At 42.6% G+C, this 16,354-nt stretch overlaps 1 protein-coding gene across 1 annotated transcript in view; it reads left to right on the top strand.

Annotated features, from left to right (window-relative positions):
* Window positions 1–6,011: 6,011 nt before the first annotated feature.
* The window catches only part of Dnah9 (dynein axonemal heavy chain 9), a 352,309-nt gene continuing 341,966 nt past the window's right edge, over window positions 6,012–16,354 (top strand). Inside the window, exons 1-2 of the mRNA XM_021178488.2 lie at window positions 6,012–6,529; window positions 14,731–14,927. Coding sequence (XP_021034147.1) covers window positions 6,119–6,529; window positions 14,731–14,927 — 608 coding nt within the window. The 5' untranslated portion in view covers window positions 6,012–6,118. The remainder of the gene's footprint in view (window positions 6,530–14,730; window positions 14,928–16,354) is intronic.

A 16,354-nucleotide genomic window follows, 5' to 3' on the forward strand; every position in this document is an offset into this window, starting at 1 on the left:
CAAAAAGTTCTATTAAATGTTCAAAGACACAAGCCTATGGGGATTATTCTCCTTCAAATCACCACATCCCACTTCTTGACACCCATAGGCTTGGAACCATATCATAATTCAAAATTTATGTAGTCCAATTTCAAAAGTCTTTCACAATCTCAAAACTGCTCCGAGATCTCTTCTGAGATCTCAAAGCAATCTCTTAACTGTAGCCACACACAAAGACAAAAGCAAAAATGCAAATCACGTTTCCAACATACAATGATACTGAATACACATTATTATTCCAAAGATAAGGAAGGAAATGCCAGACCAAAGCAAGAGCAAAACTCAACAAGACAAACTTGAAATCCTGTATCTCTAATATGATGGCAAAGACTTAGATGGTTCTTCTCTTCTAGCTTTTCTTACTGCAACTCTTGTGGTTTCTCCACACCCAGTATAGAGCTCTCTTTGGAAGGTATTCCCTCAGCTCTGGCAACTCCCATATCTCAGGGGCTCCAATATAAACTAGGTTTAACCCATATAGCTTCACACAATAGCTTTTCTGGGTCTCCATGCAGGGACTTCCTGCCACAGTACTGGCCTTGGTGGCTTTGTCTAACCATGGAGGATGATTTCACACTGCATTTCCTATATTCTTCTTGACTCTAAAGCTAGAACCACATGGTGGAAGCTACCAAGTCCTTCTTGCAGGAGCTGGATATATAGACCCCTCCTCAAATTGCATTTGCACATCTTTCTATCGTTGATACTTCACTTATTTTTCATAAAGGAAGCTTAGCATGGTTGGGCTTGCCTTGAGGGTGCTCCCTTTATTCCATTTTGAATCAGGCCTTTCTTCAAACATTTTATCTCCTTGAGCACAAGGAGACTTGGCACCAAGTCACTTCCTGATTCTCCTTTCCTCCTTAAGCTGTACATTTTGTGTTTCTTTTTGCCTTCCTTGCTCTTTGTCATTGTAGGTCTACATAAGAGTGATTACTAATGACCATGTGACACAGCAATACTAGGTTGTCTTGAATTTTCCTTTTCCAATGTCACTAATCTAAAACTCTTCAATTTAGCTTCAGGCAAATTTTTAGGACAATAGCTTCACACAATAGCAAAACAAGGGCAGAAAGCAGCCACATTCTTTACCAAAATGTCATAAAAATTGTCTCTAGGCCAGTTGCTAATGTTCTTCCCCACTGAAACCTCTGAGTTGGGTCTCCACAATCCACATTGCATTTCAATACTACTATTTTTATGTTCCTACTAGGATTGCTTATTCATCCCTGTTTACAACATTCGACTGTTCCCTAACTCCCAGTCCAAAAGTCTTCCATATTCCTCCAAACAATATGGTCAGTCCTATTACATCAATCCCAGTCCCTGCTATCAACTTCTTCTTAGTTACTGTTCTATTGCTGTGAAGAAACACCATGACCAAGGTAACTCTTACAAAAACAAAAAACAAAAAACAAACAAACAAAAAAACACATTTAATTGGGAGTGACTTGCGTAAAGTTTGAGAGGTTAGTCCATTATCTTCATGGCAGCAAGCATGGCAGCAGGAAGGCAGTCTTCGGTCTCAGAGCTTACATGCTAATAACGCAGGTAGAGAGAGAGAGAGAGAGAGAGAGAGAGAGAGAGAGAGAGAGAGAGAGAGAGAGAGAGAGAGAGAGACCGGGGACCTGGCGTGAGCTTTGGAAACCTCAAACCCCACCTGCCAGTGACACACTTCCTCCAACAAGACCATACTTTACTACAACAAGGCCACACCTCCTAATCTTTCTCAAACAGTTCCACCAAGTGGGGACCAAGCATTCAAACACGTGAACCTATGGAGGCCATTCTCATTCAAACCACCACACATATTTTCACCTAAGCAACTTTAATAAATAATACTATGAGGTGGCTTATAGAACTCATGGTATAGTTGTACAAGCAAATAAGATAAAAATAAGTCAAAAAATTCAAAGGATTTGAGATATATACTTTGAATTTAAATATGGTTTAATATATTGTGTGTGTGTGTGTGTTTCAGAAAAGAGATTATAGTCCTTTGTTGATGGTTTAGATAGACTTAAACCAGATCTCTGATATAAAGGGCTCATTTTCTCTGCCTATATCCAGTTAAATTTTCCTTTTTATTCTGTTTCAGTTTGAGGGGATAAGATGTATTCAATATACAATCCCTTATCCAAGTATGGGGTGTATATAAAAGTGTGTGTGTGTGTGTGTGTGTGTGTGTGTGTGTGTGTGTGTGTGCATTTGACTAAAGGGAAGAATTGTTGTTTTGGATGAACACGTTCATGCAAGGAGATGTTGGGAAGTGAGAAGAGAGAGGGCATTAAGCAGATGATTCCAGTACTGACGTTGAAGGGGCAGGAACAGGGGAGAGAGTTGAGGAGACTAACAAGAAGCCGTTAGTTACGTGGGAAGGAGAAAGAAAAAGAGTACTTGTTATAAAGCCGAAGGATGAATGCGTCCCTATCCATGAATCAACTGAGCTGAACAAAGTCAATATGCACATTAAGAGACAAAGCCTACTAGATTGGATAACGAAGACACCACTAGTAACACACTTGATTATGATGTTTGATGTCTAGGATATTTGATTATAGCTTTACAAATAAAACAATGAGCATTTCCATGAAATAGAGTGAACTTTCCCACCTTTTGATATATAGTCTCACAGAGCACAATGTGGCTGAAACTCTCGATGTAGCTAAGGATAATGACTTACTGGTCCTCTGGCCTCTATCTTTAAGTGTTGAGGTTACAAGCACACATCCCAGCCTTGATGTGCTTATTTATTTATATTTATTTGAGATAGGACCTTACTATATATATCAGATTAGTCTCAGCCTTGGCTGTGGTTACTCTATCTTAGTCTTCCACATGCTGGGATTATAGGCACGAGCAACTGTTGTAGACATATTTATTTTTGTTGTACACTATATAACTTTATATATATAGATAGATATACATATACATATACATATATACATACATATATATATATATATATATATATATATATATATATACTGTACTGGCTAGTTTTGTGTCAACTTGACACAGGCTGGAGTTATCACAGAGAAAGGAGCTTCAGTTGGGGAAATGCCTCCACAAGATCCAGCTGTAAGGCATTTTCTCAATTAGTGATCAAGAGGGAGATCCCCTTGTGGGTGGAACCATCCCTGGGCTGGTAGTCTTGGTTCTATAAGAGAGCAGGCTGAGCAAGCCAGGGGAAGCAAGCCAGTAAAGAACATCCTTCCATGGCCTCTGCATCAGCTCCTGCTTCCTGATCTGTTTGAGTTCCAGTCCTGACTTCTTTTGGTGATGAACAGCAGTGTGGAAGAGTAAGCTGAATAAACCCTTTCCTCCCCAAGTGCTTCTTGGTCATGATGTTTGTGCAGGAATTGAAACCCTGACTAAGATATATATATATATATATTTATATATATGGAAATAAACTTGTGTAAAGTTAAAGAAGAATGGTAAAAATAAAACCCATACCTGAACAAGGGCATCACCAATACATATGTTAATGAAGAAAGCTCACAATACTTCAACCCTAGACAAAGAACTACAGGCCTACAGGCAAATACTTGTTGAGAGCAGGAGAAACTGTCTTCCCCAGGGAAGCAAACCAACTGGTTATCCAAAACCAAATGGTCAACCCTAAAATATATATAGGCAAGTAATGTTCAGACTGAGCAGGTGTGTACGTAGGAATACACACACACACACACACACACACACACACACACACACACACACCAATTAAAAGCAAAGAGGCTATGGATAAAGAAAAAAGACCTCCTGCCAGCATTCATCCTTGACCTGCCAATTTGGAGAGTGTGCCATCTTGCACATAACACCCCAAGCCTGCTCAAGCCTTCTAATGATTGATGGAGCTCCTAATGGGAGCTATTTTATCTTCAACATCACTAAAAATCCTAATCCACAACCATCAAAACAAGCTTTTCTCAGAATCCTCACCCACTGCAAAATGTCTATGTTAAGTATTTACCAATATTTTAAAGTGCTAGGTTGGGGATAGTTTCTTATTATACCTATTCAATATTATTTTTAAAAAATCAATTGCTTTTAATAAAACCTATCAAGGAATTGAAAAAAATCAGCATCTAAAATGGACAGGTGTGTTATAGAGAAACAAAAACAGATGGTGGTGTTTGCTTTAGGCAGGTATCTTCAGGAACTCATTCATTCTCTCTGGGTACATGCACATGTGTTCACATACATGCTAATATGTGCAGATATGCCCCATGCCAGTCAGAGCATGATGTATGGAATCTTTCTCTATGGCTCTCTGCCCTATTTCTCCAGTGGCTCAGAAGAAGTTCACTGTTGGCTAACTAGCCAGGGAGCTCTTAGGATCCCCCTGTTCCTGACCACCAAAGTGTGCACAGCTATGGTAAGCATTAGTACAGGCACTAAGGAGGTTGAACTCGGACCCTTATGCTTGCAAAGTAAGTTTTTCTATCCACAAACACATCTCCCCGTCCTATCATTCATCCAGTTTTTATATTTGTTGGGGGTATGAGAACAAACAAGATAAAGGGGAAACAAAGCCAGGGTGAGAGGGGCACAAATTTTATTTGAAGAGCCAATAGGATGTAAATGAGTTCACTCTCTCTATAAAACATAAGCAGATTAACACAATGGAGATCTGCCACCCAAATGACATGACTACTCCTTATAGGAAGAAGGGAAGAGGAGAGAAAAGGAGGGAGGCAAACAAGGGAGGAAGGAGAGAAGGAAGGAAGGAATTAAGATATGTAAGAATCCTCCGACATTTCTATTTTTCCCCCAACGTCTTTTTGAGAATATCAATTATCAGATTCATTTTGCCCCTTTCTTCTTAATTGCTCCACTTGTTGTTTAATGCATCAATGATAAAACACTCTTTATAGACACAAAGATCCATTTTCTAATGCAAACATTTTCATCACAGAACCCCTGGGTCCCAGTTATTGAGCAGTCAATCATTTCAGCTTCCAGGCACTGGTGCTGTCCTGGACGGGGCTGGGGGGTGGGGTGGGGAGTGGTTCTTGTTAAGCCAAGTTGCCTTTGATGAGTGCTACTCTGTTTATAGTCCTTGAAGCCTGACGTAAGCATTCACTTTACTAAGAAACCCTGCAGTCCCTGGGAGGTAATACAATCGGGGGGGGGGGGGGGGGAAGCAGACAGGAGGTTCTTGCAGACCCGAAGGCCTCTTGCTGAGTGTCCATTTCCTTGTTACACACACACACACACACACACACATTCCTTCGTTTACACATGCATACAAAGACCCAAGTGATTGATTCTGATCATGGAGAAGGATCGAACCTATGAGGAGTGATAATTTTCCAGGTCAGAAGGGGAGCACGCTGCATATTTACAAGCACTTCAGTATATTTAAGAATTGACCTCGGGCCACTCGCAAGGAAGACCATTGCCCAGCACAGCTGCCCTTTTGGCAAATGAAGATGCAGGCAAAGCAAGGTACTGGGGGTTATTTTTTACAATAATTTATTATAAATGTCTGAAGAGGAGACATTCGAAGTGATTGCTAGACACGCATGCTTATTTAATTGCAAATTTAAATGAAACAATTAAGCCCTGTGTCACCAACAGGTCGAGTGTCGCTGGAAGCCCATAATTTGAAGGGGAAAAAAAAAGTTTTATTCAACAGCATTCTCCGAAAGTGTTTGAGTTGTTATCTTGGGGAAAAAATTGTATTGCATTCAACTTTCTTACATTCATGGTATTATGCTTGGCGTTGGGATTAACTTTTAAAATTATATATTTAGGACAGAGTAAGAGAACTATTCAATTTGTGTATGGAGGCGTCTGAAGACTTTAATCTGGCCTTAGACAAAAGAATCCCACGCAAGCCTTTGCCTGTAGTCTTCAGAGCACGACTAGTCTACCAAACCAGCTTGGATGTGAGAGCTTCTACCAGTTTCCCAGCAACAACGACGCGACCCCGCCCCTTCTCAGCCCCTGCCTACCTTATTAACTTAGTGGGGCGGAGCTAGAGTCCTGTGCCCAATATAAGGAGAGCAGAGGCGGGAGGGCCTGGCATCCCCGTCGCTAGGGAAACAGACGCTGCAGCTGGCAACACGCGATGCCCGGCGCCAAGGAGCAGGCAGCGCTGGCGGAGTCTGGGGACGAGGAGCCTGGAGACCCGAGGCTGCGGCTCCTGGGGACTTTTGTGGCTCGGAGCCTGCGTCCGGCCGCGGGCACCTGGGAGCGCTGCGCAGGCACAGCCGAGGCGGGGAAGCTGCTGCAGGCCTTCCTGGATCACAACGCTGCCTCGGATCCGCGGCCACTACTGGTGGTTCAGTCCGGGCCCGGGGGCCTGGTGGTGACACCCGGTCTAGACGCAGAACCAGAGCCCAGCCGAGCTCGCGCCAAGGGGCTTTTTTTCTTGCGCACTAAGTCCGAGCCTCCGGGAAATCACAGCCTCCGCGGCACGGTGCTCTGCGGGGACCTACCCGCGGTGCCACTGGAGCACCTGGCCCCGCTGCTCTCAGAGGTGAGGGTGGGTGGATGGCCCCTTGCTAGCAGAGGCTGAAGTCTAAGGGAGGGAAGAGGGGCGTGTGCATGAGGGGCGGGGTCAAAACCAAAGAGGTGGGGCAACGCTGCAGAGGGATTGGTGTGTGGGCGGGGTCACAGGCGGAGTCTGTGGTGGAGTCTGAAAGAAAAAGGGCTGAGATTGGAGCACAGCCTGGGAGGGAGTGGAAGGGCGGGGCTGCCAGTAAATCAAGACCCTGGTTGGTGATCTGCTGGGTGCCAGCTGGGGACAAGTCTGGGTGAAAGCCAGGCCACAAGATGAACCAGCTTTGGGTCAGGGGGTTGGTTCAAGAGGAAGTCATAGTGTGAAGAATGCCTGAGTCCTGGCAGCTTTGTAAGTCATCACGCAAGGGCCGAGGACAAGAAAGTGGTGAATTTTGAGTTAAAGTTGGTCTGCTGGATGCGAAGGAGCTGCACTGCTTTAAATAGTATCTACCTTTGCAAAGAAGTTTAGAAGGAGGCGGTTTGGTTTTGATTTTGATGTCCTTAATTTACCATGCAAACATTTATGGAACTGCCTTGGGCTGGCAGCAGTTGGGTATCTTTTGGAAATGGCCAGCAGACTTTGGGAAGAATCTGTCCCACCTCTGGGAAAAGGGATACAGGTGGAGCCTCTGGGCCTTCAGAGCTCAGAGGATTTTTGCAATGATAGTTAGATGAGAATCTTGAACCCCTTAGACCTTCCCAAAGGAAGAAAGCTTTCCTGCTAGTTGAGTTGAGCACATGTGCTTCAAGAGGCTGGCCCTTTCTAGGTCTAGCCAGTTGTGAAAGGAGTGTGTGCAGATACTAGCTGTGTGGCGTTCTGTGTGCTTAGTGCCCTGGAAATGGCACAGAAATAGAAAATAAGTTCCCATCCATGAGATGCTTCCCAAACACATGCATCAGATCATGCGTTCAAAGTATTTGAAACTGAAGACAGTGAGGGTGAACACTTCTCTAAAACTTTGGCCCTAGTGGTAAAGCCAGGACATGACTCTTCCTTGCTACATCTAATGTTAGCTCCCTAGTTGCTGTGAAAGAGGGAATCCCAAGGAGGAATAGGATGGATGGGCAAGCATTCGGAGTCTGGGGAAGCTAGGCTAGCATTAAGTGCTTTCCTGGTTTTAAATTGAATAGTCTTATTACTGTGTTATGTTTGAATACCACCTGTACAGAAGTCCATCTGTAGGTCATGTCCCTGGTAAAGGATGATAGGAAATTGTCCTTGGCTTCAGAGGAAAGACAGAGCCATGTAGTCTCAGAGGCTGCCGTAATCTTAGTGTTACATTGAGTTCTGATCAGGGAGAGGCAGTTAAGGGTACATAATGTTCTTGCAAAAGACCCATATCAGGAAGCTCACAACCACCTGTAGCTCCAGCTCTGGGGGATTTGATGCCCTCTTCTAAACTCTATGACTATCTGAAGTCATATGTACATATACACTTATATAGGCACACACGGATATGTAGTCATAAAAAAATAGAATAAAATAAAATAAAATGATTTTTTAAAGGCTTAGAGACAGACACAAACTAGTCTATGCAGAGGGTTGAGCACAACTCAGGACTACATAATCAGTAAGGAAATCCAGCCCAGAAGTCAACAGTAACTTTAGGAGCTGGAGAGATGACTTCCAGCTTATAAAACCACACTTCCAGGGGAGCAGAGTTTGGTTCACAATACCCAAGTCAGGAAGTTCACAGCAGCATCCAACTCCAGCTCTAGATCTGACACCTTCTGTGTCCCATGGAAACCTACGCACATGTGGCATACATGCACATAGACCATACATATACACATAAAATAGGCAGTTTAAGAGATTTTCTCTTTTCCTTTCTTTCTTTCTTTCTTTCTTTCTTTCTTTCTTTCTTTCTTTCTTTCTTTCTTTCTTTCTTCCTTCCTTCCTTCCTCCCTTCCTTTCCTTCTTTCCTTCCTCTCTCTCTCTCTCTCCCTCTCTCTCCCCCTCATTCTTTCTTTCTTTCTTTCTTTCTGTTTTGAGACAGAGTCTCATGTAGCCCAGGCCAGGGTCTGACTTTCGATGTAGTAAGGATGACCTTTAACCCCCAATCCTCCCACCTCCACCTCCCAAAAGATGAGAGTACAGGTATGTAGCATAAATATCCATTTTTTTTTTTGTAATTTAGATTGAAGACAAAAGGATACAGTTAAGGAGTAAATGAATGAATTATGTGGCTCTTAAACAGTGAAATAGTGATAGAGAATACTCTTTAAAGTATTATTTTTATTTTTTTAAAAAAGCAACAACATAAAATCCTTCCATCCAGGAGTTCCTAACCACACAATACAATGTTGTCAGGCATAAACACCAAGTATGATACATCTCCAGACCTCCATTACCCAACATGATTGAAAGTACACTCATCAAAAACACCCATGTCCCTGTCCTCACACTCCCCAAACAGCATTCTCCAAGTTGTCTTCCTGAATGTGACTCTTTTAGTCTACATGTACCTGTGTGAATGGAGTCACCTAGCAGCTATCTCTTTGTGACTTTCAATGTTTCTCTTGACTTAACACTTAATTATTTCAACAATCAAAAGGTCCTCCAGTCACATGGCCTCTGGATTCTTTGAGTCTTTCTCCTCCTGTCCCCACCACTTTGTGATGGGTGCACCCCCATCTCTCTGACCAGTGCTTCTGCTTTTCCAACTTCCTGAACCCCCCATCCCCACACCCCATATCCTGAAATCACTCTCTGCATGTGACTGGGACCTCAATCTATTGTCTTTCCAATGTTCCTCTGCCACAACAGTGCATTTGTTCCTTGCCCAGCTTAAGAGGCAGCACCATCATTATCATTAACTAGGTCATTTCACTTAGCCAATGAGGATCCACTAGGTCCTTTCACTTAGTCAATGCCCTCGTGGTTCTTCCTATTGTGGAATACAACAGATCTTTTGTTTCTTTGTTTGTTAAAGCCAAATATATTATACTGTATAACACATTTTCCCATTTGTCTCCATCATATTGGCCTATGGGCATATGTATGGGGTATTTTCTTGATTGCTGGTTGATGTGGGAGGGTCCAGTTCACTGTGGGTGGTACAATCCCTGGGAAAGAGGTCCTGGATTATATTAAGAAAGGCTGAGCACACCATAAAGAACAAGCCAGGAAGCAGAAATTCTCCCTAGCCTTTGCTTTAATTTCTGCTCCCAGGTTATTCCTTGAGTTATTGAGGGTCTCAGTAAAGGACTGTGACTAGGAAGTATGAGGTAATATAAACCTTTGCCTTCCCCAAGTTGCTTTGGATTGTGTTATTTATTACAGCAATGGAAAGCGAACTAAGGCAAATATTTATTCTAGTTATTTTCTATTGTAAATAATGTGGTAATATGCAGAATTTGTAGATAATATGTAATCACTTGTGTTAGAAAGAGAAATGAAGAATTGGAGAGATAGCTCAGGGGTTCAGAGCATTGGCTGCTCTTCCAGAGGACCTGGGTTTGATTCTCAGCACCCACATGACTGCTCACAGTCATCTGTAACCTTAGTTCCAAGGGATCCACCACCATCTTCTAGCCTCTGTGGGCATTACATACACGCAATGCATAGACACATGCAGGCAATGTAATCATACACTTAAAATTTAAAAAAAAAAAGAAAAAGAAAAGAAAACCAACAAATTTAAAGAGAATGGAAAACTGGAGATGGCTGCTCGGTACTTGAAATGAAAGTACACGAAAGACTGAGACAAGAGGATTATTATGAGTTTGGGAACAGCCAGGACTATAGTGTGAGTCCCAGAATATCTTGAGCTACATAAAAGATTCTGTACAGAGAAAGGTGTGAAGGGAAAAATAGAGGAGGAAGAGAGCAGGGGGAACACTAATCTATATTTGGGGAACTGAATGATTGAGGTACAGGGTGGGTAGATGATTCATTGTACTATGTAAATGTTTATCTATTTAAATCTTAAATGAAATACTTTTAAAATACCTCGGGTCCATTACTCACAAAGGCTTTTTCTCAAAGCCCGTACCAGGAATCCTTAAGACTTCCCATCGACTTCTGTCCTGAACCCCAGAGCTAATTCCACATCCCTATAAAAGCTGGCCTCTTGGCCTATGTTCTCCTTCCTTCTTAGTAACTTACTTAGCTTCTGACTCCCCCTCCCCCACTCTCCCCCATCACTGCACACCGCTTAAGCCAGAAAGTGGTCTTCTGCTCTATGTGTAGATGGATGCACCTCATGTAAACCTGCTGTAAACCATGCTGCTTTCTGCCTGGGCCTTACCTATATTTCACCCTCAGCCCTGTGTGTGTGCATGAACAGGGAAGAGGGCATTGGTAAGAGGAAAAAGCTATGATCATAGCATCTTCTCTGTCCCACTGTGCTAATTCAGGGTGAAATAAGGGAGAAATGTTTGGAGGGGGCATTATCAGGATTCCCTTCTTTAGTGTGAAAATGTGCTGGTTAAGGCCTCCCAACAAGTTTTTCTTTAGGGCTCCTTTCCACATTGAAAGATGGATGCAGAACTCATCTGCAACAATACGGGTGAGGTCCAGCCTTTGTCCCAACTTTTCACGGAAGAGAAAGCATCTCTTTCACACTCATCTGGAGCTTTAAACGGTGTATAAGGTATAATCTTTGGAGTATAAGATATGCTCACCTTAGATCCAGAGGGAGCTTTAGAAAAAATACTTTAGAGATGAGAGAATTTACAAGGGAAAAAGGACCTAATGGCCATTTGAGCTCCTGAATCAAGCTGCTCTTGAAGTTTCAGGGCTGTTTTAAACAAAGCTTTATTACTAACAAGTTGCAAAGCACAGCTTACAAGGAGAGACTTTCTTTTTTTTTTTTTTTTATGTACGTATTTCTGACCAAAACATTTAATTAAAAAATAATTACAATAGCAGAGAAAACAACAACAACAATAAAAAGAAATTAGAAGTGGGAATCAAGGTAAAAAAAAATGCAGAGGCCTTAGCTCCTAAAAGGCCAACACCCCTGCTGAGCTGGGCTTAGCCCCAGCCCCCTCTGAGTTTTCCTTGACTGCTGACTAAGGAGAGACTTTCTATTACAGTACAACTAATAGAATGCAAGGAAATACCAGACAGACAGGGGTGTGTCTATCTGCTAATAGGTCCAAGAAGTCATAGGGAAAAAATTTATTCAGAGCTGATGAATAAGCCTCAGTGGCTGCAGAATAGATAGTTCTGGCCTGGTCTTTCTGGAAATAGGTAGTGAGAGGAGATAATCATTAAATAGAGAGCTCAAGAAAACCCTACAAAAAAAGGATCACATACTAAGTCAGTCACATTTATGTTGGAATCAGGGTAGAAGGCTGAACAAGAAAAGGACTTTTCTAGGATCTCGAAGGCAGAGACTGAATCTCAATTGATCCTTAAGTACTCACATTCTTCCCTAAGATCTGGCACCTTGGCACATCCCTTAGAGATTGGCAAGTGTATACTAACAGAAAAAAGGTTGTGGGAGGTTTGAGTGGAATTCACTAGGGACTTGTGGTATTGTGGTATATAGTAATGGGGTTTCTAGCCCACCTTAGATCAAATAGTTTCCAAATAAAAGACACAGAAACTTTATAATTTTTATAAGCCTTCAAGCACTAGAACTGGGCAGGTATCAACCCTCTATATTATTTTGTCTAAGTTCCTGTCAATAAACTCAAGATATAACTTGCCATGTTCTGCCTGGGCTGTTCACACTCCAACTGGTTGGCCCTCATGGCCATGTTCTTACAACCCACCTACCCCACTACATCTTCCTCTTTCTTCTCCTCTCCTCTCATGGTCCCTGACTCAGACTCCAAGCCCAGGAACTGAAGCTCTGCATACCTCTCTTCTGCCCAGCTACTGGCTATAGGCATCTTTATTCAATCAGTAGTTTTAAATTTAAGAGCAAGGTTACATAGCATCACTTTATGTATGGGGAAGATCTCCTTGTCTCTTGGGACAACCAGACCTTAGAGGCCAGTATTTAACATTACAATACATAGCAACGTATCAAACCTCAACATTGAGGTATAGAAAAACAATGGCTAAAGTTTTGAAGAAAAGAAAGTCTTTACTCTTTGTCTTTTGTGATGATTTCGGTCTACACATATTTGCCCTGATGACAATGGAGGGATTGGTGAGGGAGGAGTGGTGGAGAGAGCAAAATCTGACCCCCAACACAGCAGATGACATGGACAGTGTTTGACATGTTTTGCTGTGAGAGGAACAGATCAGTCTGCCATACAGGACTACATGGAGCTGACTTTGGGAACAGAGTGAACTGGGAACTGTGGGAGGTGTACTTTATAGTATCAAAATGGTGGCCCTAGTTCATGTGTGAGTATGTGATTGACTTGTATGAATAATCCCAGGGGTTAGCAGGGAATCGAAGCCACCCAGTAAAGGCTAAGCTGTTAGTGTATCTGATTTCTCTTAGTGAGGACTGTTGGTTTGTGGGACATTTTCCAAGAGGGATATGAGAAGAAATTGGGAGAAAGGCTGTTGGGGACTTTCCTGACTTCCCCAGAGGTCAAGGCAATATGTAAGGTCTTCAGCCACCTGAAGAATGATGTATATGGGGCTCTGAAAACGCTTCCTCACCACTATCCCCTCCCTGCTCCTTCCTCCATTTCTTCTTCCTCTAATTATATTTTCTTTCTAAGTCTTTCTTTGTTTTTGTTTTTTCATTCTTCTTTAGTTTTTCATTATGGATAGTTCTAAATTTATACAACCTGTCATTAGCATATGTCCCATTACCTTCTCTTGTTCTTTTTTTATACCTGATGACCACTTCTTCCTAACCAGTTGCCCCACCCCCGTGTGTGGATGTGTGTGTGTGTGTATCTGTGTATCTGTGTGTCTGTGTGTCTGTCTATGTGCCTGTCTTGTTCAAATGATCATAGCTTCTGTGTGTTCTTGATTGCCAGAACCATGCCACACCCAGAAGACAACATTTTATAGCTCTCTGCCTCATCCTATGATGCTCACAGTCCTGCTTTCCCCTCATCTATAGGATCCCCCAGGCCTTGGTTTGAGTGATAGAGATGTTCTATATAGACCTGAGTATTCAGCGGTCTCTTATTCTGAGTACTTTGACAGGTTATGATTTTCTGATTTAACCACTGTCCATTGTCAACAGGCTTTTCTGACTCAGGCCAATTGCTATAGCAGCTTGCGAGTGTTTAGAAGGTGTTGTAGTTACTTTTCTGTTCCAGTGAAGAGATACCATGAACAAGGCAACTGATAGATGTAAGAGCTTATGGGGGCCCACAGTCCCAGATAGGTAGTCTGTGACCATCCTGGTGGAGAGTACAGCAGCAGGTAGGCATGGCACTGGAGCAACAGCCAAGAGCTTACATCATCTGCAGGCAGGTGGAAGAAATAGGACACTATAATAGGAATGGTACAAGTCTTGGAAACCTAAGGGCTCACCTCGAGTGACAAACCTCCTCCCACAAGGCCACACCTTCCAATCCTTCTCAAACAGTTCCACCAGTGGGGTCAAAGAACTCAAACATGAGCCTATGGGGGACATTCTCCTTCAGACCCCCACTATGCAAGGCAACTTAACAACATGCCCATTTATCAGAACACTACTAGTAGATTCTCTCATAGGGCCAACAACCTCAGCAACCATGGGCATTTCACCAGGTTTACAATTCCACCAATGCATTCCCATCTATGGAGGGGGCCTCAGCTTCAGTGAAGAAGCAGTTGGTTATACCCACAACAGTCATGTCACTGTTCCATCAATGGGTGTATTTTGTCTGGCAAGTCAGTATTGTGATACACAGTGTCTACTTCTGGGTTAAATTACTGATAACTTTTCTTCCCCAACAGCTGGCCTAGTACTTTCCAGTACTATCTAGTTCAATTCTCATTTGACTTCCCTATGTCCTGTATCCAATGTGTGTGTTGTCTTCAGCAATAGGATCTTACTGCCTAGTTCTAGTGAGCAGTCAAAAGCAGGATGCATTGTTTTGAGAGCCTTTGGAGGCTCTTTCCCCAGTAGACCATAGGGAAGTATCCAGTGTACTAGAATTTGGGGGTTAAATAACCCATGACTTCTGGAAGCAGCATTATCTACCCATGCAAGGTAATTCCATTTGAGTTCTTTTCTTCTTCCTATTGAGACAAAGTCTCACTATGTAGCACAGGCTGGCTTGAATTTGCAATCCTCTTGCTTTCTTGGTCTCTCTCTCTTTCAGGTCATTATTCCTGTCCTGGAAAATGAAAAGAACCATTTAGAATGGCCCCACATGGTATGTCAAGACATCAGACATCATGCCCACACCCTGCAGTCTGACCTCCTAGTGATCTTTGAGCACATGAAGGGGAGAACCTTGTTGCCTCTTCCAGTTGGCTCAGAAAAAGTGGAGTTTGTGGATGGCCACAGTGAGCCTGTGTAAGTACCACCAGCCCATAGGTTTTGGCCATGGCTCAGAAACTGGTTCATTTGTACCATCTTCCCCAGGGCTTTTCCTGTTCCTGACTTTGCATTTCTCAGTCCACACACAAGCCCACTATTGACTCTGCCAACGTCCTTGGACTCTGTATTCACACTGATTACACCCCTTGCCCAGTCTTGCTGCTTGCAGTCTCCTAAGGTTCTCTTAGCAATGTGGCATTTTTTATTTTACCCAAATAATTCCAGGACTCAGATCAACCATGGCATTTCCGTGTTCCTGAGATATGGATGATGTCCAACTGATAGCCAATCCAGTGGCTATTCAGCTCTTACCTGCATTCTCCAGTATGCAATGCCACAGTTATGGCTTGCAGGCTCTGCCATTCCAGCCTCCATTCCCAGCAGCTGCAGACTTTTCACACCCTAGAGATTTTTTGTTTGTTTTTTAACCTCAAGTTCAGAAAAATATGGCTCTACTGGAGAGTCAATGCCCCCTGCCCTTGAGTGGGCATTAAAACTACAGCCTTCATTGTTTATGTTGGTTTTGCCTATTTATTTGAGACTGGCTCTCATTCTCTGTTCTAAGCCATCCTAGGGTTTTATACATAACACAAGCTGGCCTCAGACTCAAGATTCTCTTCCCTCAACCTCCCCAAGGGTAGGGTAACAGTCCTATGCCAACACACCGGATCTTCTGCATTACAACATTATGTTTTCCATCTAGTTCCTCTCAACTCTTTCAGCTTTGAGTTTTCTTTGTCTTTGTACCCAAGAGGTTTTTTCCATTCCAATCCAGACTATGTAGGTAAATATTAGTTTCTTATATTTTTACCCAGCATTTCTATGCATTTGTGGTAACAGGTCATCTTCCTGCATAAGTGTGGTCTGGCTGTCATCGTGTTGATTCAGGAGCTCTGATGTACCTGAAGAATAAGTAAAGCATGCAATTGCAGCATGCTTCTCAGTAGTTTTATGTGGGAAATGATTATATATCTGTATATAATTTGAAGTAGCATCCTAGTTAACCGGAAAACTTACTGTAGTTTAATAAAAATGTCTAATTTTCAAAATAAATACGATTAATCTTTCCCTTACCCCTAGCTCTTCTATACCATACCTCAATAACATTCAGCTCATGTATACAAACCTTATTGAGTCTGTCTTCGTATGTTCATCTTAGATAATTTCCACACAGGCTGCATCATTTGGGGGAGGAAAGCATTTTTTAATGTCTTTCATAATCACATGTGCTGTATCATTTCTGAGCAAATATGAATTTCACATTAAGTCGAGGTAGTTCCCAGTGTAAAAATAGCATCTATACATCCATACATTTCCTTTCTCCATTCCTGTGTCCCTGTTGCCTGGCACATACAGTTTCCTGTTAATACCCTGAAGAGGAGCCAGCCCATGATTTATTTTAA

The sequence above is a fragment of the Mus caroli genome, unplaced genomic scaffold (assembly GCF_978045245.1).
Source record: "Mus caroli unplaced genomic scaffold, Mus_caroli_1 scaffold_13, whole genome shotgun sequence".
Lineage (NCBI taxonomy): Eukaryota > Metazoa > Chordata > Mammalia > Rodentia > Muridae > Mus > Mus caroli.